General features: G+C 38.5%; 1 protein-coding gene across 2 annotated transcripts in view; it reads left to right on the top strand.

Annotated features, from left to right (window-relative positions):
• The window catches only part of LOC128652801 (butyrophilin-like protein 2), a 304,879-nt gene that overhangs the window by 243,283 nt on the left and 34,934 nt on the right, over positions 1-26,662 (top strand). For both annotated transcript variants that reach the window (XM_053705742.1, XM_053705743.1), the window contains one exon: positions 5,310-5,597. In XM_053705742.1, the coding sequence (XP_053561717.1) occupies positions 5,310-5,597 (288 nt within the window). The remainder of the gene's footprint in view (positions 1-5,309; positions 5,598-26,662) is intronic.

Here is a 26,662-nt window from a genome sequence, read left to right as displayed (position 1 = left end):
TTAATTTTAATATATATATATCATGAATCATTCCAAACATACATGGAAAACTGGCATTGTTACCCTTGCAAAATGTATTTAATTTTATTTGTGTCACCTTCCCCCATGAGGGGGTTTTGCAGTACTTCTTCAAATAGAGATTCAGTGAGATAGAACTGTTGTATCACACGTGTCAAATTCCAAAGGGGTCCTTGAACACATTCTTTTCTCACCTCACCAAATGTTCCGAAGTTATAAAAATCTGCATATATAGTCAAATGAATAGGGTCACTGAGCTATTTCCTTTAGAAAAGAAATGTTTGTGTGTTTTACACTACAGGGGTCATGCTTCAAAAAGGCTCTACTGATCGTCAATCCTGATAGACGTGTATTAGAAGCTGTGTTCAACAAACTCATGTTCAATTAATCCTGAGGTCTCATCTAACATATACAGTGTATAAAATATACATATATATATATATATATATATATATATATATATATACACATATGTAATATTCATCATAATATTTATATACTCTGACAATATATGGCGTAGCATACAAGTTACGCATGTATATTTCACCCTTCGGACGTATTTTTTTTACCCATAGACTAACATAGAACAGCAGCGCAATTTGGTATCCAATATACAGCGTAATGACTTACGCGCGCAGAATTCAGAAAATCTACTCCATTCTCATCTCGCCACATATTGCAGGTGCAGCAACTGACTAAAAAAGCAATGTAACTCCCTGGAAGCCTTAACAAAAACATACATTTAAGCAGCATCTCAAGGTTAAAGGGACAGTATACTATGATATTGGTTTTTTAAGGTTTATTTGTGTATTTGAAATAGTTTGAAGCCACAACATAATCAAATGGATTGAGCTTGTAGGTATTTTATCACGTTGTGGACATATACTTGCTTATTTTCTTTAAATTTCTTCTCAAAACAATCAACAATACTTGGAGGAGAGAACAATGGGAAATCATAATTGTATTACCTTCATCTCTTTAGAACCCACTGGAGTGTAATTTATTCTAATGCTCTCACAGCTTGGCATTGATGCCAAAATATATAAAGGAACAGTCAAGTCCAAAGAAAACTTTGTTTTAAATAGGGCATGTTATTTCAGATTTAATTCTAACACCTGCTTTGTTCTCTTGGTATTCTTGGTTGAAAGCAAAACCTAGGATGGCTCATATGATAATTTCTAAGACCTTCTTGAAGGCTGCCTCTTTGCAATTGTGTCAAACCAATCACAGACACCACAACTTCTCACCTGCAGACTTAAAACACCTGATAATGCCCACCCTATCAGTAACATCACTACTATATATACCAATGTGTCAATTTATATTGGACGTGAGAAACATTGATTTACATCTTAGAAGTGAATATTACTATATGTACCCTTCAGAAACAACTATTGTGGATGTGAGTTATAGTACAAGAATATGTCATAAACATAATATAACCTTTTTTTGCCATTTCCACACAGGTCTTATTATATGTTTTAACAATATTAGTGTACTAAAACACCCCTCACATGGATGTGGATGACAATTATATGGTAAACAACAGAGTACAAGATTTATGGTGAACTATAATAATATTTATTTCTTTTTTGGCTTCTTGGATGAGGGAGCTGAGGTGGCTGTAGTGGATGGCCTTGTTCTCCTGGTTTGAGAAGATTCTGATGTTTCTGCTGGTGTGCTGGCCACAGATGATAGGCTGGAGGCAGGGTCCTGCTGGTGTGTAAAGTGCTCAACCTACACACCCAAGAGTTGTTTTTGTTCTCTCCATCTATTGTCCATTTGCATCAGCATATCAGACAGAATTCGCATCATCTGTGATTGGTTATGAACACTTGCACTTAACGATGCTGCCATGTCCCTCTGTTGCTCTATGCTACATTGTTGTCTCCTCTCTTGGCTCCTGATGAACCTTTCATGGTTCCTGAAGAACCTCTCTTGGCCTCTTTGTATGTTCTCTGTGCTTGTTATGAGCTTCCTCTGGAGTACAATGTATTCCTCACCCAGGGGTGAATACAATGCATCCACAGGCTCTTGAGCAGCAGGGCTTCTAGGTGCTTGTGGGGCAGGGTCACCTGCATCTGCTGTTGCTTGAGGTGCAGGGCCAGATTCAACTGCTGGTTCATGTGGTGGTGGGCCAGCTTCAACTGCTGGTTCATCTGGGGCAGCTGAAGAATCTGCTCTATTTCCATCTGCCAATGGTGGAGCTCGTCCAATTGCTGAGGATGGTGGAGCTCGTATGGTTGGTTGATAGTCCCAATGATGACGAGTGTGTGACCACTCAGCCTGTCCAATTGGAACTTCCTGTGACATTGTGTGTGGGTGAAATCCCTGACTGCCATGAGATTGTGTTGTGGGGGGGGGAGTAAATACATGGACCCTTTGTGTCTGTCTTGGCTCCCCCTCAAAGCCAAAGGGAGGATATTCCTCTGGCCAGGAATCTTCCCAGGGGTCATATGGCAATGGTGGTGGCATCACTCCCGGGTCCTCAACTGAAGCCATCCAACCATGCTCATGACATACTGTTCTTGCGGTTGCTTGAAGGGTGGTGGTGGTGGTGGTGGTGGTGGTGGCATGGATGTTTGCATCCTTGTGACAGGAGGTTCTGTGAAGGAGTCAAAGGATGAGATGGCTTAGTAAAGTCAGATATATGTCCACGTGGGCATACAATATACATTGATACATGCTAGGGCCTATACTGATTCTCATGTCAAACTCTATAATGTGTCCTGTGTTAATCTGAGACATGTTAGTATTGCACTATTCCACCTCATATCATGAATTGCATTGTGTTAAGTAGCATTAATGTCAAATATAATTGTAGATGTTTTTGTTAGTAGGTCAAATACCATGCTCCTCATTGTGTACATGGATGTGTGATATTAAAGGATGTTATATCTCAAATACATATAATACTGGTGTGTGGGATGTTACTCACCAGCATGATGTGCTGTGGTTGCAGCCCCTCAGTCACGAGCCCCTGGAAGTCCACAGACTGCTGTGATACTCGGGGACCTGCGTATCATCTCCTGCCAGGTGTTATATTCAATATCCAGGGATGGACCACCGCCTGTTCCCCTCTGGTGCATAGCTCCCTGCCCCATCTTTTCTTTGACCCGCCTCTTGCAGTCATTCCACCTCTTTTTCAGGCCCTCAACAGTCCTCCTCTGTGAGGCCACACTGTTGACGGCATCCTCTAACGCCAACCATGCCGTTTTTCTCCTTTTGGCACTGCCTTTGCCCTTCTCCTGCCCAAAGAGGGCACTGTAATTGTCCATGATGGCCTGGACTAGTGCAACATTTTCCTCAAATGAGAAGTTGGGACATCTCAGCCTCTCATCCTCCATGGACACCTGGCTTGCTCCCTGTGATGTCCCTGGTGTGGGTTCCTCCCTATCCTCTCCCTCCTCCCCCCTTCTGTCCACATGTGCACCCTCTGTCCCTCTCCTAGATGTGCCTGGTCTCTGGGGCTCTCGGGCATCTCCCCTCCCATCATCCCTTCTAGCTCTCCCTCTCCCCACTCCACTTACTCCCTGATGGGGACCCCACTGCTCCTCCTGTCCTCTCCAATACTCCTCTCCCTGCCACTCCTCTCCCCTCCTCCCATCCGCCCTACCTCTCTCTGCCATCCTCACACTAAATCACACTACACACACTCACATTCACTCCCAGTTCAATCACACACAATCACAACCAAACACTCAGCCTATCACACTGTGAAATTCAAATAAAATGTGTGAGGTGTTAGAAAAAAAGTGTGGTGTATTTGTTTATGTATGTATGCAAAATGTGTGCAATATGTAAAAATGTGTAAGTGTACAAGCTTAATCAAACAACAATGCGACCTAACTAACTCCTCTGTTTGCGCCTCTCTCTCTACTCTGACTAATCCTCCAGTGTAGTGTGCTGTAGCTTAAAGAACAATCCAAACACACTGAAGAAAATGGCGGCTGCGCATGGGTTTATATATGAATTTTGAATAGCGTAATTACGTGTCGCATTTTTATATGAAATCACGTTTAATTTTTACGAGTGTTAGCCTAATTTGCATAAAAATACTGGCGTAAGTTACTTGCGATTTACTAAAATGTGTATTTGCGCACATTTCAGAAGATCGCCAGTTTGTCCTACTTACGCCAGTTTAGCATCTAACGGCGCAGTATATGTAATACCCCAATGTGCGAGGTGAAATTACGGCTGGCGTGGGTTCCCACGCTTGCGCTGAAACCTGCGCCATATATTTGATCGCGCCCATTATGTAGGCGGCGGTGATGTCGGGGCGGCAGATTAGGGTTGTTTAGACTCAGGGCTTATGTTAGGGTGTTAGGTGTAAACATAACTTTTATTCTACCATAGAAATCAATTGGATATCTGGCAGTATCGAACATAAGCTTCCGCTGCTTTCAGACTCCCATTAATTCCTATGGCACCCGCGGCCTCCAGGGTGGCGGATTGAAAACCAGGTACGCTGGGCCGGAATAGCCATGAGCGTACCTGTTAGAAGTTTGATAAATGGCAAAAGTTTTCAGATAGTGCCAAATTTGTATTTGGAACCTCTGTAATGACGTAAGCATCGATCTGTGTCAGACTGAGACCGGCGGATCGTATGTTACGTCACAAATTTTATCTTTTGCCGTTCTGTAGGCTTTGATAAATGGGGCGAATCAGGCTCGCCACAATTTATGCTGCGGAATTCCAGTGTATTTGCGGTTGACGGCTTGATAAATAGGCCTCAATTAGTACAGCTGGTTTGTTAACCAAAATGTGTTACATATTTTCCTTTCTCTTGGATTTTGTAAATTGATTTCTTTTTTAAATATTTATTTTGAATAAACTTTTTTTAAGTTTTAACATGTGCTGATGCATAAGCTAAAACTATTTATTTCCAGCTGTTTGTTGATCACCTTCTCAAGAGCGGACTACAACAGTGCAACTGTTGGCAGGGCCCTCTACCCATTTGATCCCTATAATTGTTTTGTTGTACTCCGCCTTTGCTTATAGCGCTGCAGAATCTGTTGGCGCTCTACAAATAACCGATAATAATAATAATATTTAGCGTTGCATTGTGGGTGTGTCCAGGGCAGCACAAAAATTAAATATAATGCTTTCAAATATTGATGGGTTTAACAATTAAAAATCAGGTAACGTTTTATTCTGTTCTTGCTGTTGACATCACAAGCTGGAGTCAAGATCAAGTCTTGTACTACTAGGGCTTATTAGGGTGTAGATAACTCTGGGTTTGTGTCAATTGCATTTATAATGTGACACTGAAGCCAAAATCTTTATTCCAGGACTGAACGCAAGTGACCCCAGGGTAACAGCTGTGACTGTTGGTGATAAGAGACGACTGAAATGTTTCACCACCGGGAGGTTCAGAGATCCCCAGATTGAGTGGACAGAGCTGCAGGATGGAGACATGAAAGACCTGTCCAGCTATGGTCATCTCACTGTGACAGTCCTCAGTGATGGGCAACAGCTGCTGGAGTCTGTGCTGGATTATAATGTGCAGATATATGTGCATTACTGGTGTCACGTCACCGAGGGAAGACTAAAGATATCAGTCAGAGCTGTGATATCAGGTACTGTACTGAGGAAATGTTTAACCCTGTAAGTGCAGCTGCTTTTTGAGCTTATCGTGCCCCCAACCCATTATTTTATGTAAATATCATGACATACAAAATATACAACCAAAAAATGCATAATTTTAATCAAATTACTTAAAGGGATACTAAACCCAAATTTTTTCTTTAATGATTCAGATAGAGGGGCCGATTTATCAATACCTGGCGGACATGATACGTTGTAGCATATCATGTTCGCCAGACATCATTGAATGCGGACAGCATAAGCTGTCGGCATTCAGCATTGCACAAGCAGTTGTAGTGAACTGCTTGTGCAATGCCACCCCCTGCAGATTTGCGGCTGCTAGCAGGGGGTGTCAATCAACCCGATCGTACATGATTGGCCAGAATGCTGTACACTGCTTCAGAGGCAGCGTATGAGTTAAGGAGCAGCGGTCTTAAGACCGCTGTTTCTTAACTCCTGTTTCTGGCGAGCACGGAAACAGGGGAATCGGCCTAATTGGGACCATCATAAATTGGCCCCAGAGCATGCAATTATAAGCAACTTTCTAATTTACTCCTATTTTCTTCATTCTCTTGCTATCTATATTTAAAAAGCAGGAATGTACAGCTTAAGAGCCGGACCATTATTCTTGCTTATTGGTTTTCTAAATGTAGCCACCTATCCAGGGTGCGGAACCTAAAATTGCTCTATCTGAACCATGAAACAATTTGTGTTTAGTATCCCTTTAAACATATTCTGGTTCCTGAAGGACTCAGGGCACACATTACAAGGGCTATTTTTACTTCCTGGGAACTGTGGGATGATACCTCCATTTCTGGTACCTAAAATGGGCCAACTCCTAAGCTTTACATTCTTGCATTTCAAATAAAGATACCAAGAGAATGAAAAGAATTTGTTAATAGGAGTAAATTAGAAAGTTGTTTAAAATTGCTGCTTTATCTGAATCATGAAAGAAAAAAAATAGGGTTTAGTGTCCCTTTAAGGTTGTAGACAATAGTGTCTGAGGTTCCTAAACTCTATAGTTAGAATATTTTTGGACCTATAATTTTATTAGGTACAGTTTTAGAAGTAAGTAGAAATGGAGAATAATTAACCCTTTGGCTAGATTACAAGTGGAGCACAATCAATAGTACATGATGCATTATCTTTTGATCAACCTCATCAAAGTGGATTGTTAAATATTTTACATAAAGCATCATAACACAGCAAAAAGCTTAGAGCTTAGCCCTCAAGTGATATCCGACTAAATTGTATCCTCCTATAGAAGTCTATAATGTGAGGGATTTGGCACACCCATGCTATCCAACATGCAGATGTTAGCTCACCCTAGACTATCCCTCAAGCAATAACTTCGGACTGGTAATATGAGCACAACAATAGAAATGCTATTGACTGCACTTAAGCAAAGATAACACACAATAGTGGTTTGTAGAAAAGTTCACAGTAGAGTCTAACATGAAAAAAAAGAAAAACCTGTGCATACACAAGTCTCCTCTAGGGGGCGCTTTACAAAAACCAAACATAAAATATATATATATAAAAAAAGAAAGGAAACAAACAAGTAATCAACAATAAAAAATGTGCAAAATAATTAAAAGTCCAAGGGAAGATAAGGCAGCTCTCTGTCATAGGATGATGATGCAAACAATCTGGAAGAAGAAAACACAGAGGTGTTAAATGGCCTAGTACCATCAGACAAAAATGATACAAATATAGCAAGTGGCTACTCACAAGCAAATGGCACCAGATCGTGCTAATGGGGCAGGCTGGTACTTCACAGTTGTCCAGCTGTCTACAGGCAGGCAGCTTCAGAGGTCAAGTCCAAAATTCGCCACAAGTGTGTTCCTATATAGAGAAAAATAAAGGAACCACCATAGCCCAGCACAGTTTGACTCAATTCAGTGCAATGTTATAGGTCACACTTACATCATCAAAAGTACCTAGGTACAATCCAAACTGGCTGGAGCATCTCAGCCGTCCAGCTGACTGATCTCTAGTGGTGCACAGGTTAAACATCAATCCACAGATTATGCAAGAACAAAATCCAGAATACAGCAAGTGTATATATAAAATCAAAACAATCTTTAAGAAAAAGCAACACGTTTCTCAGCCTACATAGAGCTGTTTCCTCAGGCTCAGTAGAGAGTCCACAGGGAAACCTTGACATGTGGGATATAATTCCTGCAACTAGGAGGAGGCCAAGAACTCACACAAGAGCTTTTAATCTCTCCCACCTCCCATAGCCAAGAAGAGAAAAATGAGATAGGTAGGAAAAACAAAAGCAGGGTCTACAGAAGTGCAAATTAAAACTGTTGCCCCAAAAACATAAGAGGGCGGGGCCTGTAGACTCTCATAGATAACATAATTAAGGGGTAAAACCTGAAACATTGTTTCTACTATATTTTGGATCAAACAAAGAAGATTTTGTATTTGAAGAAAGTGCTGCATCCTGTATTCTTTTTATGGAACAATGCAGGACTGTGTGCAGGGTCCTATGATTGACGTGCACCTTGCTTATGCTGAAACACAGAGGTTTGACTTGCTTTTGATGTTCAATCGACTCTCATCATCCCAAAATAAAATAATTTATTAGGTAAGCATACATTTTGTTTTCTTTCATATGATTATGAGATTCCACAGGGAAACCTTGACATGTGGGATTTAATACCCAAGCTGAAAGTCCATAACAAGGCCAAAAGCTGCTTCCAAGGAAGCGAAAACATCAAAACTGTGACATTTGGAGACTGTATACCGAATAGACCATTTTGCAGCTTTGCAAACCTGCTCCAAGGATGCATACTTTTTTGAAAGCCCACAAAGTAGCAACTGATCTGGTGAAATAAGCTGTTATACACCTGTTTGAACCAAGAAGCTATGGCTACTGTCTTAGCCTTTTGACCTTTACGAGGACCTGAATAGTAAACACATAAACTAGAACTTAGACTGAAATCCTTAGTAGCCTGAAAATAAAACTTTAATGTTTAAGATTTTGAAGAATTTGTTCTTAAGAGTTAGAAGGATCCAGACACAATGAAGCAATTTCCTGGTTGATTTTTTCTGAAGAGAAACCTTTGGAAGAAAATCATTCTTGGTACAAAGAACTGCCTTATCCTTATGAAAAAACAGAAAGGGAGACTCACAAGATAAAACAGACAATTTAAAAACCCTTCTAGCTGAGGAGATCGCTAAAAGAAACATTTTGATATATATACTGTGCATATGCTCAAAAGGAGGACCTTGAAGAACCGAAAGAACTAAACTCAAATTTCATGGTGGAGAGAGAGGTCTCACACCTCGCCTAATTCTCACTAACACTTGGACGAAAGTCTCAGCATCAGAAAGATTCACTATTTTTTGTGAGAAAGAACAGATAATGCAGAAATTTGACCCTTTAAAGAACTGGCAGACAATCCTTTGCCGAAATCATCCTAAAGAAACTGAAGAATTCTAGGAATCCTTAAGGAATGCCAGGAAAAAACTCTGGAGAACAGCATTCGACGTATACTCTCCAAATCTTGTGATAAATCTTTTGGGTTACAGGCTTTATAGCTTGCAACAGAGTGTTAATAACTGAGTGTTAGTAACTGAGAATTAGGTGTTTAGTATCCTTACTGTTTAACTTAGAGATTTGAGTTCTGGGTGGAAAAGAGGCCCTTGAGACAAGAAATTTTGCCTCTGAGGAATAAGCCATGGAGGAGAAGTAAACATTTGGTCCAGTTTGGACAATAATTCTTGAAAGAAGAACAAATGGAGGGAACATATAGGCTAGACGAAAGATCCATGGACACACTAAAGCATCTATTATTTGAGCCCTTTGATCGCTGGATCTGACACAGTACACTGGCTATTTGTGATTTAAGTGAGAAGCCATCAAATCCACATATGGCAGACCCCACTTGACAACTAGCTGATCGAAGATCTTCGGATGGAGCGACAACTCTCCTGGGTGAACAGACTGGTGGCTGAGATTATCTGCTTCCCAGCTCGTCACTCCTGGGATGTGGATTGCTGACAGTGAGCATTGGTTATTTTCTTCCCAGGATAGAATCTGGGACAACCCCTGAATTGCCAAATGACTGTGGGACTCTCCTTGAAGATTTATGTATGCGACCGTTGTGACATTGTCTGACTGAAAACTAATGTACTTTTCCTTTTTGAGAAGGGGCCAAGATTGAAGAGCTCAAAGAATCCATCCAAGATGTTTATTTGTAACCTCACCTCCAGAGGAGACCAAACTCCTCGCACCCTTTGAGACTCCCAGACAGCGCCCCAACCTAAAAGAATGGCATTTGTGGTCACAATAGCTCATGAAGGCCGAAGAAAAGGAGCCCCTTATAGCTGTAGATAAGGAGCTTTTTGGAACATTTATTCTTCAACCATAATCCTGCAGGAAGGATAAGAGCTTTTGAGTGTGAGCTACTGCTATAGGCAGGGAGGAGCCTGAAATAGGATATTGTCTAGATAAGGAGCAATTAATATGCCCTGAGCTCTGATTACAGCAAACAATGCTCCCAACACCTGTGGCCAGACTAAAAGGCAAGGCAACAAACTGATAGTGCTTGTTGAGGAAGGCAAACCTTAGAAATTGATGATGATCTTTGTTAATATGAATGTGAAGGCATGGGTCCTTGCAGTCTATGGTAGACATGAATTCACCCTGTTGGATTAAGGGTGAAATTGTGCAAATTGTTTCCATCTTGAAGGTAGGGACCCTTAAAAACTTGTTTAGGGTTTCCAAGTCCAGAGTGTGTCTTAAAGTCCCTTCCTTCTTTGAGACATTGAAGAGATTGAAGTAAAAACCTTGTTACTGTTGAGAGACAGGTACTGGAGCAATTACTCCCATATCCTTCAGATCCTGAACACACTGTATTTTTTGGGAATGAAAGGCAGACAAAATCGTCCTCTAAGAGGGCCTGGATAAAAAACCTATTCTGTAACCCTGGGAGATAATGTTTTGAACACAAGGGTCCTGAATTAAATTAGGCTTTCTGAAAAAGACTCAATCTGCCCCCTACCAGAACAGATTCTGGTTTGGGGGCCACACCTTCTTGCAGATTTGGAATTGGAGTTGGTCTTTCTGTGCTGCTTATTTTTTACCCAAGAAGAACCAGGTTTCCAGTAAGACTTGGAGGATTCTGACTTCTGAGAGGAGGGAGACTGCTGATTTCTTGAGGAGCAAAAAGAACGAAACTAATTTCCCAACCTATTCCTATCCTTTGACTTCTTGTCTTGAGGGAGGAAAGCTCTTTTACCTCCAGTAACAGTTTTGATTATAGAGTTCAGATCAGATGCAACAGAAATCCTTTCCTTGGATTAGTCTGTTTTTAGACACCATGATTTCAAACATAAATCTCTTCTTGTCAGGACTGCAATGGACATATTCTTGATATCAACCTTGATGATGTCCATAACTGCATCACAAATAAAGGAATTTTACCTTTTAAGAGAATCTATGCATATCTGTAGACTTTTGACAGAAGACTGATATGCAGTCAATTGAGATAAATAATTGCAGCAGCAACACATGTAATAGCCACCACTGTTTTGAGCAGGAGACTAGATTGTAGAAAGAGCTTCCTTAAGAAACACTTTAATTTGTAGTCCATGGGATCCCTGAAGGAAGCACTATCTTCCAGAGGGATGGTGGTATGTTTTGCCAACATAGAAATAGCTCCATGAACTTTGTGAATAGTTTCCCATAATTCTGCACACTGTTCGGGGATTGGATACATACTTTTAAATCTGGTAGAAGGGGCAAACATAATTCCAGGCTTAAAAAAGTCTGACACTGCAGAATCAGAACTTTACAGAATCTCAGGGATCTGGGGAAGAGACTTTCATAGTCATATGCAAGGATGCAAATAAACCTTCAAATTCCTTGCCTGATATACTCTGGAGCAGGACAGAGGCCCTTATTAGGGATAATGGCCGCAGGCTGATTTACATGCATAAAATGAGAATTTACAAAAATGGACTATACCAGCTAATTAAGCCAGTTGGTCCTAAAGAGATGCTTTCATTGCACTGTAAAATGAATTATAGAAATTAATTCAGTTGTTTACTGGAACTTGCAATTAAAGAAAGTTTGTGACCAGACTTAAAATATAACCTTTATTTGTTTTGTTTTTAAAAAAGACAGCATAAATTGTGTGTGTATGCTAACCTTGAGAGAGTTAAAAACACACTCTCTGTTGATTGTATGATACTTAGCTTCTGTAATACCACAAATATGAAGTACTTAGTAGACCTTTAGTTAGACCAAGATTATATTCAGGGTATATTTATCTATCTAAGGACTGTATGGCCTAATATATGGCCAATCCTTCAGATTATCCCAAGTGGGTATCAATATAAGGTATACCTGTTATACTTAAACTCTATAGTCTTTGTAGGTGAATATGCTTTTAGGGCATTTTGAACAGCAGTGTACAGCTATATAACCAATATACAGTAAGCGAATGCTAATGTGTACACTTGCAATGAAATATATGTTGGTTACTCTAGGTTTAGAATATTGCCTTTATGTCAGTCGCTACAATGCATGACTTATGCTTGTTTATTTTGATAATTTTTCAGCTCTAACAGATATTAATTAAATTCTGTATGATTGTGCATATACAACTGCATAAAGGGATAAACTCAGTTTTCAACTAGCGGTAATTTAAGACAGTCTGAGCTCAGTAGTACTACACCTAGTGGTGTCAGAATAATTATCGTTATAGCATTTTAATAGATTCTGGGAGTTCCCAGCCAGTCTGGAGCTGTATTTAAAGTAAATATTAAAACCAAAGCTTATTTATTGCGCTTTAATTCCATATAAACTTATTTGTTCTGTCACACTGTTTATACTTCAGTAGTGCTGCAGCGTTACTAAATTACAGCTTGTGATAATTTACACAATGTGTCTAATATTTTGTTATCTTAGTAATACAGCCTGTAAGATTAGTAGTGCATTTTCGCTCTTTACTGCTTCTATGATAATGTACGATATTTCTGAGACAATATTGTCTTAAATCTTTATCACCTAGATTAGTGTTGCCAACGCGTTGCAGAATTATATTATGCAGGTGCAACGGTTAACCGTTTTTACGCTAGGATAAATAATAATAACTGATGCTTAAGTCTGTGAAAAGCCACAGGTTACCAAGTACGAATTTACTGAAATAAGTTTTTTTAAGCTAAGATATTTCTACTTATTTAAACAACAAGAGAGGCTGTTAAAAATAGCGAGGACCCCTGACGCAGCGTTTCACTAACGCATCCCCTCTGAGGTAACCTGTGGCTTTTCACAGACTTAAGCATCAGTTATTATTATTTATCCTAGCGTAAAAACGGTTAACCGTTGCACCTGCATAATATAATTCTGCAACGCGTTGGCAACACTAATCTAGGTGATAAAGATTTAAGACAATATTGTCTCAGAAATATCGTACATTATCATAGAAGCAGTAAAGAGCGAAAATGCACTACTAATCTTACAGGCTGTATTACTAAGATAACAAAATATTAGACACATTGTGTAAATTATCACAAGCTGTAATTTAGTAACGCTGCAGCACTACTGAAGTATAAACAGTGTGACAGAACAAATAAGTTTATATGGAATTAAAGCGCAATAAATAAGCTTTGGTTTTAATATTTACTTTAAATACAGCTCCAGACTGGCTGGGAACTCCCAGAATCTATTAAAATGCTATAACGATAATTATTCTGACACCACTAGGTGTAGTACTACTGAGCTCAGACTGTCTTAAATTACCGCTAGTTGAAAACTGAGTTTATCCCTTTATGCAGTTGTATATGCACAATCATACAGAATTTAATTAATATCTGTTAGAGCTGAAAAATTATCAAAATAAACAAGCATAAGTCATGCATTGTAGCGACTGACATAAAGGCAATATTCTAAACCTAGAGTAACCAACATATATTTCATTGCAAGTGTACACATTAGCATTCGCTTACTGTATATTGGTTATATAGCGGTACACTGCTGTTCAAAATGCCCTAAAAGCATATTCACCTACAAAGACTATAGAGTTTAAGTATAACAGGTATACCTTATATTGATACCCACTTGGGATAATCTGAAGGATTGGCCATATATTAGGCCATACAGTCCTTAGATAGATAAATATACCCTGAATATAATCTTGGTCTAACTAAAGGTCTACTAAGTACTTCATATTTGTGGTATTACAGAAGCTAAGTATCATACAATCAACAGAGAGTGTGTTTTTAACTCTCTCAAGGTTAGCATACACACACAATTTATGCTGTCTTTTTTAAAAACAAAACAAATAAAGGTTATATTTTAAGTCTGGTCACAAACTTTCTTTAATTGCAAGTTCCAGTAAACAACTGAATTAATTTCTATAATCTATTTTACAGTGCAATGAAAGCATCTCTTTAGGACCAACTGGCTTAATTAGCTGGTATAGTCCATTTTTGTAAATTAAGTATTTCATATGCTTACGCACTGCTCCTTAAGTGTTCAGGTATAATTCTTAAATTGCATTACTTCAAGCAAAAATCAAAGATAAGAAACAAAACACTTAGGCAGACAATTATTTAAGCTTTAAAAAATAAGGGTTCAAAATCTCTCCCTAAACATAATGCATAAAATGAGGTACACAACCATTGCATGAGAAAGTGTGGCTGGTATGATAGCTCTAATTGATCAGTATGCTATACCCAGGTGTTAACACTAATTGCTCTAAATATGTACTGATCAAAATGAGTGCATAGGGTTAAGGCAAGCGCTCAAAAGACTGAGCCAAAACTGATAAATTATATAAAAAAGGAGTGGGAATATCAAGTATGTACAGGGAGTGCAGAATTATTAGGCAAGTTGTATTTTTGAGGATTAATTTTATTATTGAACAACAACCATGTTCTCAATGAACCCAAAAAACTAATTAATATCAAAGCTGAATAGTTTTGGAAGAAGTTTTTAGTTTGTTTTTAGTTATAGCTATTTTAGGGGGATATCTGTGTGTGCAGGTGACTATTACTGTGCATAATTATTAGGTAACTTAACAAAAAACAAATATATACCCATTTCAATTATTTATTTTTACCAGTGAAACCAATATAACATCTCAACATTCACAAATATACATTTCTGACATTCAAAAACAAAACAAAAACAAATCAGTGACCAATATAGCCACCTTTCTTTGCAAGGACACTCAAAAGCCTGCCATCCATGGATTCTGTCAGTGTTTTGATCTGTTCACCATCAACATTGCGTGCAGCAGCAACCACAGCCTCCCAGACACTGTTCAGAGAGGTGTACTGTTTTCCCTCCTTGTAAATCTCACATTTGATGATGGACCACAGGTTCTCAATGGGGTTCAGATCAGGTGAACAAGGAGGCCATGTCATTATATTTTCTTCTTTTATACCCTTTCTTGCCAGCCACGCTGTGGAGTACTTGGACGCGTGTGATGGAGCATTGTCCTGCATGAAAATCATGTTTTTCTTGAAGGATACAGACTTCTTCCTGTACTACTGCTTGAAGAAGGTGTCTTCCAGAAACTGGCAGTAGGACTGGGAGTTGAGCTTGACTCCATCCTCAACCCGAAAAGGCCCCACAAGCTCATCTTTGATGATACCAGCCCAAACCAGTACTCCACCTCCACCTTGCTGGCGTCTGAGTTGGACTGGAGCTCTCTGCCCTTTACCAATCCAGCCACGGGCCCATCCATCTGGCCCATCAAGACTCACTCTCATTTCATCAGTCCATAAAACCTTAGAAAAATCAGTCTTGAGATATTTCTTGGCCCAGTCTTGATGTTTCAGCTTGTGTGTCTTGTTCAGTGGTGGTCGTCTTTCAGCCTTTCTTACCTTGGCCATGTCTCTGAGTATTGCACACCTTGTGCTTTTGGGCACTCCAGTGATGTTGCAGCTCTGAAATATGGCCAAACTGGTGGCAAGTGGCATCTTGGCAGCTGCACGCTTGACTTTTCTCAGTTAATGGGCAGTTATTTTGCGCCTTGGTTTTTCCACACGCTTCTTGTGACCCTGTTGACTATTTTGAATGAAACGCTTGATTGTTCGATGATCACGCTTCAGAAGCTTTGCAATTTTAAGAGTGCTGCATCCCTCTGCAAGATATCTCACTATTTTTGACTTTTCTGAGCCTGTCAAGTCCTTCTTTTGACCCATTTTGCCAAAGGAAAGGAAGTTGCCTAATAATTATGCACACCTGATATAGGGTGTTGATGTCATTAGACCACACCCCTTCTCATTACAGAGATGCACATCACCTAATATGCTTAATTGGTAGTAGGCTTTCAAGCCTATACAGCTTGGAATAAGACAACATGCATAAAGAGGATGATGTGGTCAAAATACTCATTTGCCTAATAATTCTGCACTCCCTGTATAAAGACAAATTTATTCAGCTCATATGAGACTAAATATGGTGTGAATACACAATTAATATGAATCAGTTTGCTGTAAAAAATACACAAGATGCCGGCATCATAAAATATAATACATATATAAAAACAAATATTATTTTAAAAATATATGTAGCAATCTTTTTTTTTTTTTTTTTTTTTAAATCTTTATTTATTTCCATCCAACAATGGATCCGCAACAGAGGGTAATACATATATCATACCATGCAGGTAACATAACATAAATCATCATATAAGCATAATTTGACATTTTGTACCATATGTCATAGAGAAACTTTCTTTGACAAAAACAGAAAAATGATAGAACAATCATCTTATACAATTTTCTACACCTTTTCCTCCTTATGTAGTCCCCCCCCCAATTTTTTTTTCCTTCGTTTCCCCTTTCTCTCTATTCACCCTCCTTTCCCCTTTTCCCCCTAAGTTTCCTTTCCTAAAATTCCCTACATCCTATTCCCCTAGGGGAGATACAATATCTATTGTTGGCATAATTTATTTTTTCCATATCCAGACACACACAAACTAAAAACCATAAATAAAACTGACAATAAAACAAAACCGTAAAGAAGAAGAAGAAGAAAAGAAAAAAAGAAAGGAATATGAAACTATTCCCCTCCCAACCCCAACTCTTCTTCCAACTCTTGTTACCTACTCCAGTGTCTACTGACGCTAGCACCAATCAGAAGGAAAGATATTCCGCAAAACTAATTGTTCAAAATATTCCGTTTTATGGTATTGGGATGTTAATAAAAATTGAGTTGAAGACGGATAAGATAAGATAACCCTTAGCCACTGTGAATAAAAGGACATAACTTTTTAATATGTATAGGAGCTATGTTAAATTGTTCAAAAAGTATTTGATGATACATAGCCCATGAAAAACTATCTATTGTAGGGGCTACCTTATTCTTACAATTCTTTAAGATCAAACTACGACCTACCATAATTGCCGTATTTATTAAACTAATATTTACTCTATTTGGGTTTTCTCGTAAGAGAAAACAAATATCCCTGGGTTTGTATTTGACCCTAACTTCTGATTTATGTTTAAGCCAGAATTCTACCTTAGCCTAGAACTGCAGGATCTTTAGGCAGGACCAAAAACAATGAGCTAAGTTTGCCATTGAGTTATTACATTGTGCGCACTGACCAGATCCTGAAAGATTCAATTTATTCATTTTCAACGGGGTTAAGTAAGACTTATTAAGTAACTTGATCTGGGACTCTTTCTATGTTACCGATATATTCACTTTCTGGGTCCAATATAGCTTGACTTAATCATGTCTATAGTCACTTCCCTATAGCTTATTCTCCATATCTCAACTAGTTTATTCAAATAATTGTCCTTGCTTTGCAAGCATAATTTTATATAATAGGGATATATTATGATTTCCAGCTTTATAAATATTAATATAAGACACTATTTTAGTCCCTTCTATATTTGTCCGCTTCTGGATCTTTAACCCATATATAAAGTGTCTCATCTGCAAGTATGCAAACAAATTCTTATAAGGTATATTAAACTCTCTGGAAATATCCTCAAAAGACTTCAGATCTTGTTTATTATCAAAACATAAAGATCAGCCCTTTATTTGCCCACCTAGTAAAAAAATTTCTTCAGAAACGCCCGGTAAAAATTTCGGATTTCCCCTTATCGGAAGAAAAGAAGAAAATTCATAGTCTACATTTAAAGAAACATTAATGGCGAGATTACGAGTTTTGCGTTAGCCTTAAAAAGCAGCGTTGAGAGGTCCCAACGCTGCTTTTTATCTAATGCTGGTATTACAAGTTTGGCAGGTAGAGACTAGCCGCTCACTTTTCTTCCGCAACTTTTCCATACCGCAAATCCCTTTACGTCAATTGCGTATCCTATCTTTTTAATGGGATTTACCTAACGCTGGTATTACAAGTCTTGGAGAAAGTGAGCAGTAGAGCCTCTACCTCCAAAACTCCTACCCCATTTAAATGTCAGTAGTTAAGGGTTTTATTGGCTAACGCCGGAACATAAAACTCTTAACTACAGTGCTACAAATTACACTAACACCCATAAACTACCTATGAACCCCTAAACCGAGGCCCCCCCCACATCTTAAACACTATAATAAAATTATTTAACCCCTAATCTGCCGACCGGACACCGCCGCCACCTACATTATACCTATGAACACCTAATCTGCTGCACCTAACATCGCTGACACCTACATTATAGTTATTAACCCCTAATCTGCCCCCCCAACGTCGCCGCCACCTACCTTCACTTATTAACCCCTAATCTGCCATCCCGAACATCGCCGCCACCTACCTACAATTATTAACCCCTAATCTCCCGCCCCCAACGTCACCGCTACTATAATAAAGTTATTAATCCCTAAACCTAAGTCTAACCCTAACACCCCCCTAAGTTAAATATAATTTAAATACATCTAAATAAAATAACTATAATTAAATAAATTAATCCTATTTAAAACTAAATACTTACCTGTAAAATAAACCATAAGATAGCTACAATATAATTTAATAATTACATTGTAGCTATTTTAGGATTTATATTTATTTTACAGGCAACTTTGTATTTATTTTAACTAGGTACAATAGCTATTAAATAGTTAATAACTATTTAATAGCTACCTAGTTAAAATAATTACAAAATTACCTTTAAAATAAATCCTAACCTAAATTACAAATACACCTAACACTACACTATGAATAAATTAATTAAATAAATTAAATACAATTATCTAAAATAAAATACAATTAAATAAACTAAACTATATTACAAAAACAAACACTAAATTACAAAAATTAAAAAAATATTACAAGAATTTTAATCTAATTACACCTAATCTAAGCCCCCTAATAAAATAAAAAAGCCCACCAAAATAATAAAAAGGGGTTTTTAGACTCTGGGTTCATGTTAGGGTGTTAGGTGCAGACATAACTTTTATTTCCCCATAGGAAACAATGGGACTGCGTTAGAAGCTGGATGCTGCTTTTTTGCAGGTGTTAGGTTTTTTTCCAGCCAGCTCAGCGCTATTATTTCCTATGGGGAAATTGTGCACGAGCACATTTAGCCAGCTTACCGCTGACTTAAGCAACGCTGGTATTACAGTGAGAAGTGGAGCTAAATTTGCTCAACGCTCACTTTTCTGAGGCTAACGCAGCCATTGAGAAAACTTGTAATACCAGCGTTGGCTTAAGTGAGCGCTGGAAAAAAAAGGCTCGTTAGCCCCGCAGGTCTTTACCTACAAAACTTATCTATTCGTAAGTTCTTGCCAGGCAATCACAACACTATACACACAAAGAAAATATATCAGCACTAATAGACTGAGAACTTCAAACCACCTGTACTGTTTCTGTAAAATAAATCTAAACAACAACAAATGCAGAATGTCATACACACAACAATATAGCACAACAATAGAAATAATTATATCACAATCAAAGTATACACATTATACACAATTACCAACATTGCAAAGAATTCTAACCTAGAGTCCAAATGTGCTTCAGTAAAAGAGTCCCAAAAGAAATTGAGGAGATTCCAAGTCTTAAAAGGATTCTAGGTGCACTCAAGTAGATGCCGCTTCTTTTTGGTGATGATTCTTGCAATCACCAAAGTTGAAAACAGGACTAGGGCAAAAAAGTACAGAAAGCGCAAACAAACTTGAGTTATTTATTGTAGCAGCAAATAGATAAAATAAACATAAAAACTTACATTCAAGTAAGCACAGTAAATCACCAAATCCGTTGACAGCAGCAGTCTAAGTCCCGATCCTCAGGCAGAATGGTCCAGTTTTCAAAAGGAGCGCCGAACAAGTCGGCGTCTGACGTCACTGCAAAGATCAGGAATCGGAGCGTCCCCCTTCAGGTCTATACCTCTTAGACCGCTAATACTGTCAATGTGGGAAGAGCACAAGTTGCGGTATCCCTACGCGTTTCGTCCGGATCCCGGCCGGACTTCTTCAAGGGCTTATTGATATTTCTATATGAACTGTTTCCAATAAGCCCTTGAAGAAGTCTGGCCGGGATCCGGACGAAACGCGTAGGGATACCGCAACTTGTGCTCTTCCCACATTGACAGTATTAGCGGTCTAAGAGGTATAGACCTGAAGGGGGACGCTCCGGTTCCTGATCTTTGGAGTGACGTCAGACGCCGACTTGTTCGGCGGTCCTTTTGAAAACTGGACAATTCTGCCTGAGGATCGGGACTTAGACTGCGTCTGTCAACGGATTTGGTGATTTACTGTGCTTACTTGAATGTAAGTTTTTATGTTTATTTTATCTATTTGCTGCTACAATAAATAACTCGTTTGTTTGCGCTTTCTGTACTTTTTTGCCCTAATCACAACACTATGTATTGTGTATAAGTTTTTAATGCCTTTAGGAAGTTGCGAGGCTTGACAATGTAGTATAGCTTTTAAGAGTACAGGGGAAATAACCCCTTCTTCTACTGATATTGAAGTGAGATAGTTAGCTTCCGCTATCCAATCTACTGCAAACCGAGCTAATACTGCAATGTTGTATTTTTTAATGTCAGGAAGAGCTAATCCTCCATCTTCTAGACTACCTGCTAGTTTAGCTATAGACAGCATATGTCTCCTCTTGCCCCATAAAAATATAGCACACTTTCTGTAGAACTCTTTGATGTCCTTATTACGGATAAATAGGGGAACGTTCTGCATAATATACATTAATTGCAGGAATAAGATAGTTTTAATAATCATTACCATTGCTGACAGGGATATAGGAAAAGTTTTCCAGCTCTCCAACTTCAAGGCAGCTTTGTTAAAAAACGGTGTGAAATTCAGTCTATACCATTGTTCTGGGTCTACATGTAAATAGATTCCTAAATATTTAATAGATACTGTTTCTTTGAAAGGACACTGCTTTATACTATTTCTATTTTTGTGGATCCATAAGATTTCAGATTTACTATTGTTGACTTTATACCCTGAAAAAGAACCAAATATTTTCATAATGTCTAGGACCTTTGGTATATTCTCTTTGGTATTTTCTAAAAATAGCAACAAATCATCTGCATATAATAATAGGGCTAAATTACCATCCCCTAAGCGTATACCTTGAAGCTCATCCCCTAAGCGTATACCTTGAAGCTCATCCCTTAGCATAATAGCCAGGGGTTCAATGGCAATATTGAACAATAAGGGCGAAAGTGGACACCCCTGTCTAGTTTCCCTTTTTAATGTAAAGTTATCAGTCTGGCAACCATTGATTTGGATAGACGAACTGGGATAATCATAAATTATTTTAATAAATTGAATAAAATGTCCAGTAAATCCAAATTTTTCTAAGGATGTATATAAATGATCCCATATTATTGAATCGAACACCTTTTCTGCATCCACTGCAATCAAGGCCCTGTCTTGCTTAATATGAGTTTTACCATCTAGTACATCCCTATAGTATTCTAATAAAAGTGAAACTTTACGCATATTTTTAGTTGCAGATCTACCGGTCATAAAACCAGATTGATCTGTATGGATAATGTGCCCAAGACACAGCTTCAACCTATTAGCGATAATGTGTTAATAGTTTATAATATGCATTCAACAAAGATATGGGTCTGTAAAACCCTGGATCTAGAGGATTTTTATCTTTTTTTAATATTAACGTTATAGTAGATGCAGCACAATATTTGGACATTTTATGTGCATTAACATAATAATCGTTGAATAGATTAGTTAAAGTGTCCACTATCTCTATTTTTAAAATTTTATAGAGTTCTTTAGGGATCTGATCTGGGCCCGGGGCTTTGTTACCTTTAGCATGTTCTATCACTTCCTCATTGGTAATAGGGCAATTAAGGTCATTTATGAGATCTTGTGGAACTTTAGGTGGTTTCACTCTGTGCCAAAAGGCACTTTTATTATTTATATCCACATCTACAGATTTATAGATCTCTTGATAGTATTTCAAAAAGATCTCTTTGATCTTAGAGAGATCTGTATATATATTATGTTCAACTTCCAGAGGTTCTTTTATATTGTTTTTTTTCCTAGCTTTATCAAATCTGGCTAAAAATTTAGCTGATTTGCCATGATGACCTCTGTAGATTGCATTCCATTTCAAATCATCCCACATCTTTTTCTGTTTAATGAACAAACTCTAAACTCTCAAGTTTAGCTTGTTTATATTTATCCCAAAACTTTTTACAAGGTTCGTTAATGTATTTCCGATAAATATTCCTTACCTGGCTGGACAACTGAATCTCTCTAGCCTTTATCTTTTTTTTTTTAGCTATCATATATGCTTTGATCTCGCCTCTAAGCCAGGCTTTAGCTGATTCCCAGAAAATCTCAACTTTATCTCTATACGCATTATTAAATACCTTAAACTCTTTCCATTTTAGTATCAACCAATTGCCAAACTCCACATTGTTTACTAAAAATTTTGGAAAAAAGAAATTGGCCCAACCATTTCTCTGGTTAAGTCTAAAACCTATATCTAATACTATAATCGTATGATCAGAAATACTTATATCGTGGATTTTGGTATTTAACTCTAGATTAACAAGAGGATTTGATATAAAAAAAAAAACAATTCTGGAAAAAGAGCCAAAAGCTTTTGAATCACAAGTATACGTTTTGCTATCGGGATGTTGCGTGCGCCAAACATCATGCAGCTTAAGATTTTTACATGTTTGTGTGAATATTTTAGCCTTCTGTTTAGAAAAAAACAACTTCTTTAGGGCTAAACTTATCTAATTTAGTGAGTATTAAGTTGAAATTCCCTACCAGAACAACGTTTTGACCAATATATGCCGATAGTCGGCAAACTAAGGCCTAGATTTAGAGTTCGGCGGTAGCCGTCAAAACCAGCGTTAGAGGCTCCTAATGCTGGTTTTGGCCGCCCGCTGGTATTTGGAGTCAGTGATTAAAGGGTCTAACGCTCACTTTTCAGCCGCGACTTTTCCATACCGCAGATCCCCCTACGCCATTTGCGTAGCCTATCTTTTCAATGGGATCTTTCTAACGCCGGTATTTAGAGTCGTTTCTGCAGTGAGCGTTAGAGCTCTAACGACAAGATTCCAGCCGCCTGAAAATAGCAGGAGTTAAGAGCTTTCTGGCTAACGCCGGTTTATAAAGCTCTTAACTACTGTACCCTAAAGTACACTAACACCCATAAACTACCTACGTACCCCTAAACCGAGGTCCCCCCACACCGCCGCCACTCGATTAAAATTTTTAACCACTAATCTGCCGACCGCCACCTACGTTATATTTATGTACCCCTAATCTGCTGCCCCTAACCCCGCCGACCCCTGTATTATATTTATTCACCCCTAACCTGCCCCCCACAACGTCGCCGCCAGCTACTTACAATAATTAACCCCTAATCTTCCGACCGCAAATCGCCGCCACCTACGTTATCCCTATGTACCCCTAATCTGCTGCCCCTAACACCGCCGACCCCTATGTTATATTTATTAACCCCTAATCTGCCCCCCACAACGTCGCCGACACCTACCTACACTTATTAACCCCTAATCTGCCGAGCGGACCTGAGCGCTACTATAATAAAGTTATTAACCCCTAATCCGCCTCACTAACCCTATCATAAATAGTATTAACCCCTAATCTGCCCTCCCTAACATCGCCGACACCTACCTTCAATTATTAACCCCTAAACTTCCGATCGGAGCTCACCGCTATTCTAATAAATGGATTAACCCCTAAAGCTAAGTCTAACCCTAACACTAACACCCCCCTAAGTTAAATATAATTTTTATCTAACGAAATAAATTAACTCTTATTAAATAACTTATTCCTATTTAAAGCTAAATACTTACCTGTAAAATAAATCCTAATATAGCTACAATATAAATTATAATTATATTATAGCTATTTTAGGATTAATATTTATTTTACAGGCAACTTTGTAATTATTTTAACCAGGTACAATAGCTATTAAATAGTTAAGAACTATTTAATAGTTACCTAGTTAAAATAATAACAAATTTACCTGTAAAATAAATCCTAACCTAAGTTATAATTAAACCTAACACTACCCTATCAATAAAATAATTAAATAAACTACCTACAATTACCTACAATTAACCTAACACTACACTATCAATAAATAAATTAAACACAATTGCTACAAATAAATACAATTAAATAAACTAGCTAAAGTACAAAAAATAAAAAAGAACTAAGTTACAGAAAATAAAAAAATATTTACAAACATAAGAAAAATATTACAACAATTTTAAACTAATTACACCTACTCTAAGCCCCCTAATAAAATAACAAAGCCCCCCAAAATAAAAAATTCCCTACCCTATTCTAAATTAAAAAAGTTACAAGCTCTTTTACCTTACCAGCCCTGAACAGGGCCCTTTGCGGGGCATGCCCCAAGAATTTCAGCTCTTTTGCCTGTAAAAGAATAAATACAATACCCCCCCCCCCAACATTACAACCCACCACCCACATACCCCTAATCTAACCCAAACCCCCCTTAAATAAACCTAACACTAAGCCCCTGAAGATCTTCCTACCTTGTCTTCACCATCCAGGTATCACCGATCCATCCTGGCTCCAAGATCTTCATCCAACCCAAGCGGGGGTTGGCGATCCATAATCCGGTGCTCCAAAGTCTTCCTCCTATCCGGCAAGAAGAGGACATCCGGACCGGCAAACATCTTCTCCAAGCGGCATCTTCGATCTTCTTCCATCCGGTGCGGAGAGGGTCCATCTTGAAGCAGGCGACGCGGATCCATCCTCTTCTTCCGATGTCTCCCGACTAATGACGGTTCCTTTAAGGGACGTCATCCAAGATGGCGTCCCTCGAATTCCGATTGGCTGATAGGATTCTATCAGCCAATCGGAATTAAGGTAGGAATTTTCTGATTGGCTGATGGAATCAGCCAATCAGAATCAAGTTCAATCCGATTGGCTGATCCAATCAGCCAATCAGATTGAGCTCGCATTCTATTGGCTGTTCCGATCAGCCAATAGAATGCGAGCTCAATCTGATTGGCTGATGGGATCGGCCAATCGGATTGAACTTGATTCTGATTGGCTGATTCCATCAGCCAATCAGAAAATTCCTACCTTAATTCCGATTGGCTGATAGAATCCTATCAGCCAATCGGAATTCGAGGGACGCCATCTTGGATGACGTCCCTTAAAGGAACCGTCATTAGTCGGGAGACATCGGAAGAAGAGGATGGATCCGCGTCGCCTGCTTCAAGATGGACCCTCTCCGCACCGGATGGAAGAAGATCGAAGATGCCGCTTGGAGAAGATGTTTGCCGGTCCGGATGTCCTCTTCTTGCCGGATAGGAGGAAGAATTTGGAGCACCGGATTATGGATCGCCAACCCCCGCTTGGGTTGGATGAAGATCTTGGAGCCAGGACGGATCGGTGATACCTGGATGGTGAAGACAAGGTAGGAAGATCTTCAGGGGCTTAGTGTTAGGTTTATTTAAGGGGGGTTTGGGTTAGATTAGGGGTATGTGGGTGGTGGGTTGTAATGTTGGGGGGGGGGGGTATTGTATTTATTCTTTTACAGGCAAAAGAGCTGAAATTCTTGGGGCATGCCCCGCAAAGGGCCCTGTTCAGGGCTGGTAAGGTAAAAGAGCTTGTAACTTTTTTAATTTAGAATAGGGTAGGGAATTTTTTATTTTGGGGGGCTTTGTTATTTTATTAGGGGGCTTAGAGTAGGTGTAATTAGTTTAAAATTGTTGTAATATTTTTCTTATGTTTGTAAATATTTTTTTATTTTCTGTAACTTAGTTCTTTTTTATTTTTTGTACTTTAGCTAGTTTATTTAATTGTATTTATTTGTAGTAATTGTGTTTAATTTATTTATTGATAGTGTAGTGTTAGGTTAATTGTAGGTAATTGTAGGTAGTTTATTTAATTATTTTATTGATAGGGTAGTGTTAGGTTTAATTATAACTTAGGTTAGGATTTATTTTACTGGTAAATTTGTTATTATTTTAACTAGGTAACTATTAAATAGTTCTTAACTATTTAATAGCTATTGTACCTGGTTAAAATAATTACAAAGTTGCCTGTAAAATAAATATTAATCCTAAAATAGCTATAATATAATTATAATTTATATTGTAGCTATATTAGGATTTATTTTACAGGTAAGTATTTAGCTTTAAATAGGAATAAGTTATTTAATAAGAGTTAATTTATTTCGTTAGATAAAAATTATATTTAACTTAGGGGGGTGTTAGTGTTAGGGTTAGACTTAGCTTTAGGGGTTAATCCATTTATTAGAATAGCGGTGAGCTCCGATCGGAAGTTTAGGGGTTAATAATTGAAGGTAGGTGTCGGCGATGTTAGGGAGGGCAGATTAGGGGTTAATACTATTTATGATAGGGTTAGTGAGGCGGATTAGGGGTTAATAACTTTATTATAGTAGCGCTCAGGTCCGCTCAGCAGATTAGGGGTTAATAAGTGTAGGTAGGTGTCGGCGACGTTGTGGGGGGCAGATTAGGGGTTAATAAATATAACATAGGGGTCGGCGATGTTAGGGCAGCAGATTAGGGGTACATAGGGATAACGTAGGTGGCGGCGTTTTACGGAGCGGCAGATTAGGGGTTAAAAGTGTAATGCAGGGGTCAGCGATAGCGTGGGCGGCAGATTAGGGGT

This window comes from Bombina bombina, chromosome 3 (genome assembly GCF_027579735.1).
Source record: "Bombina bombina isolate aBomBom1 chromosome 3, aBomBom1.pri, whole genome shotgun sequence".
NCBI lineage: Eukaryota > Metazoa > Chordata > Amphibia > Anura > Bombinatoridae > Bombina > Bombina bombina.
This window is presented reverse-complemented; position numbering and strand designations above follow the sequence as displayed.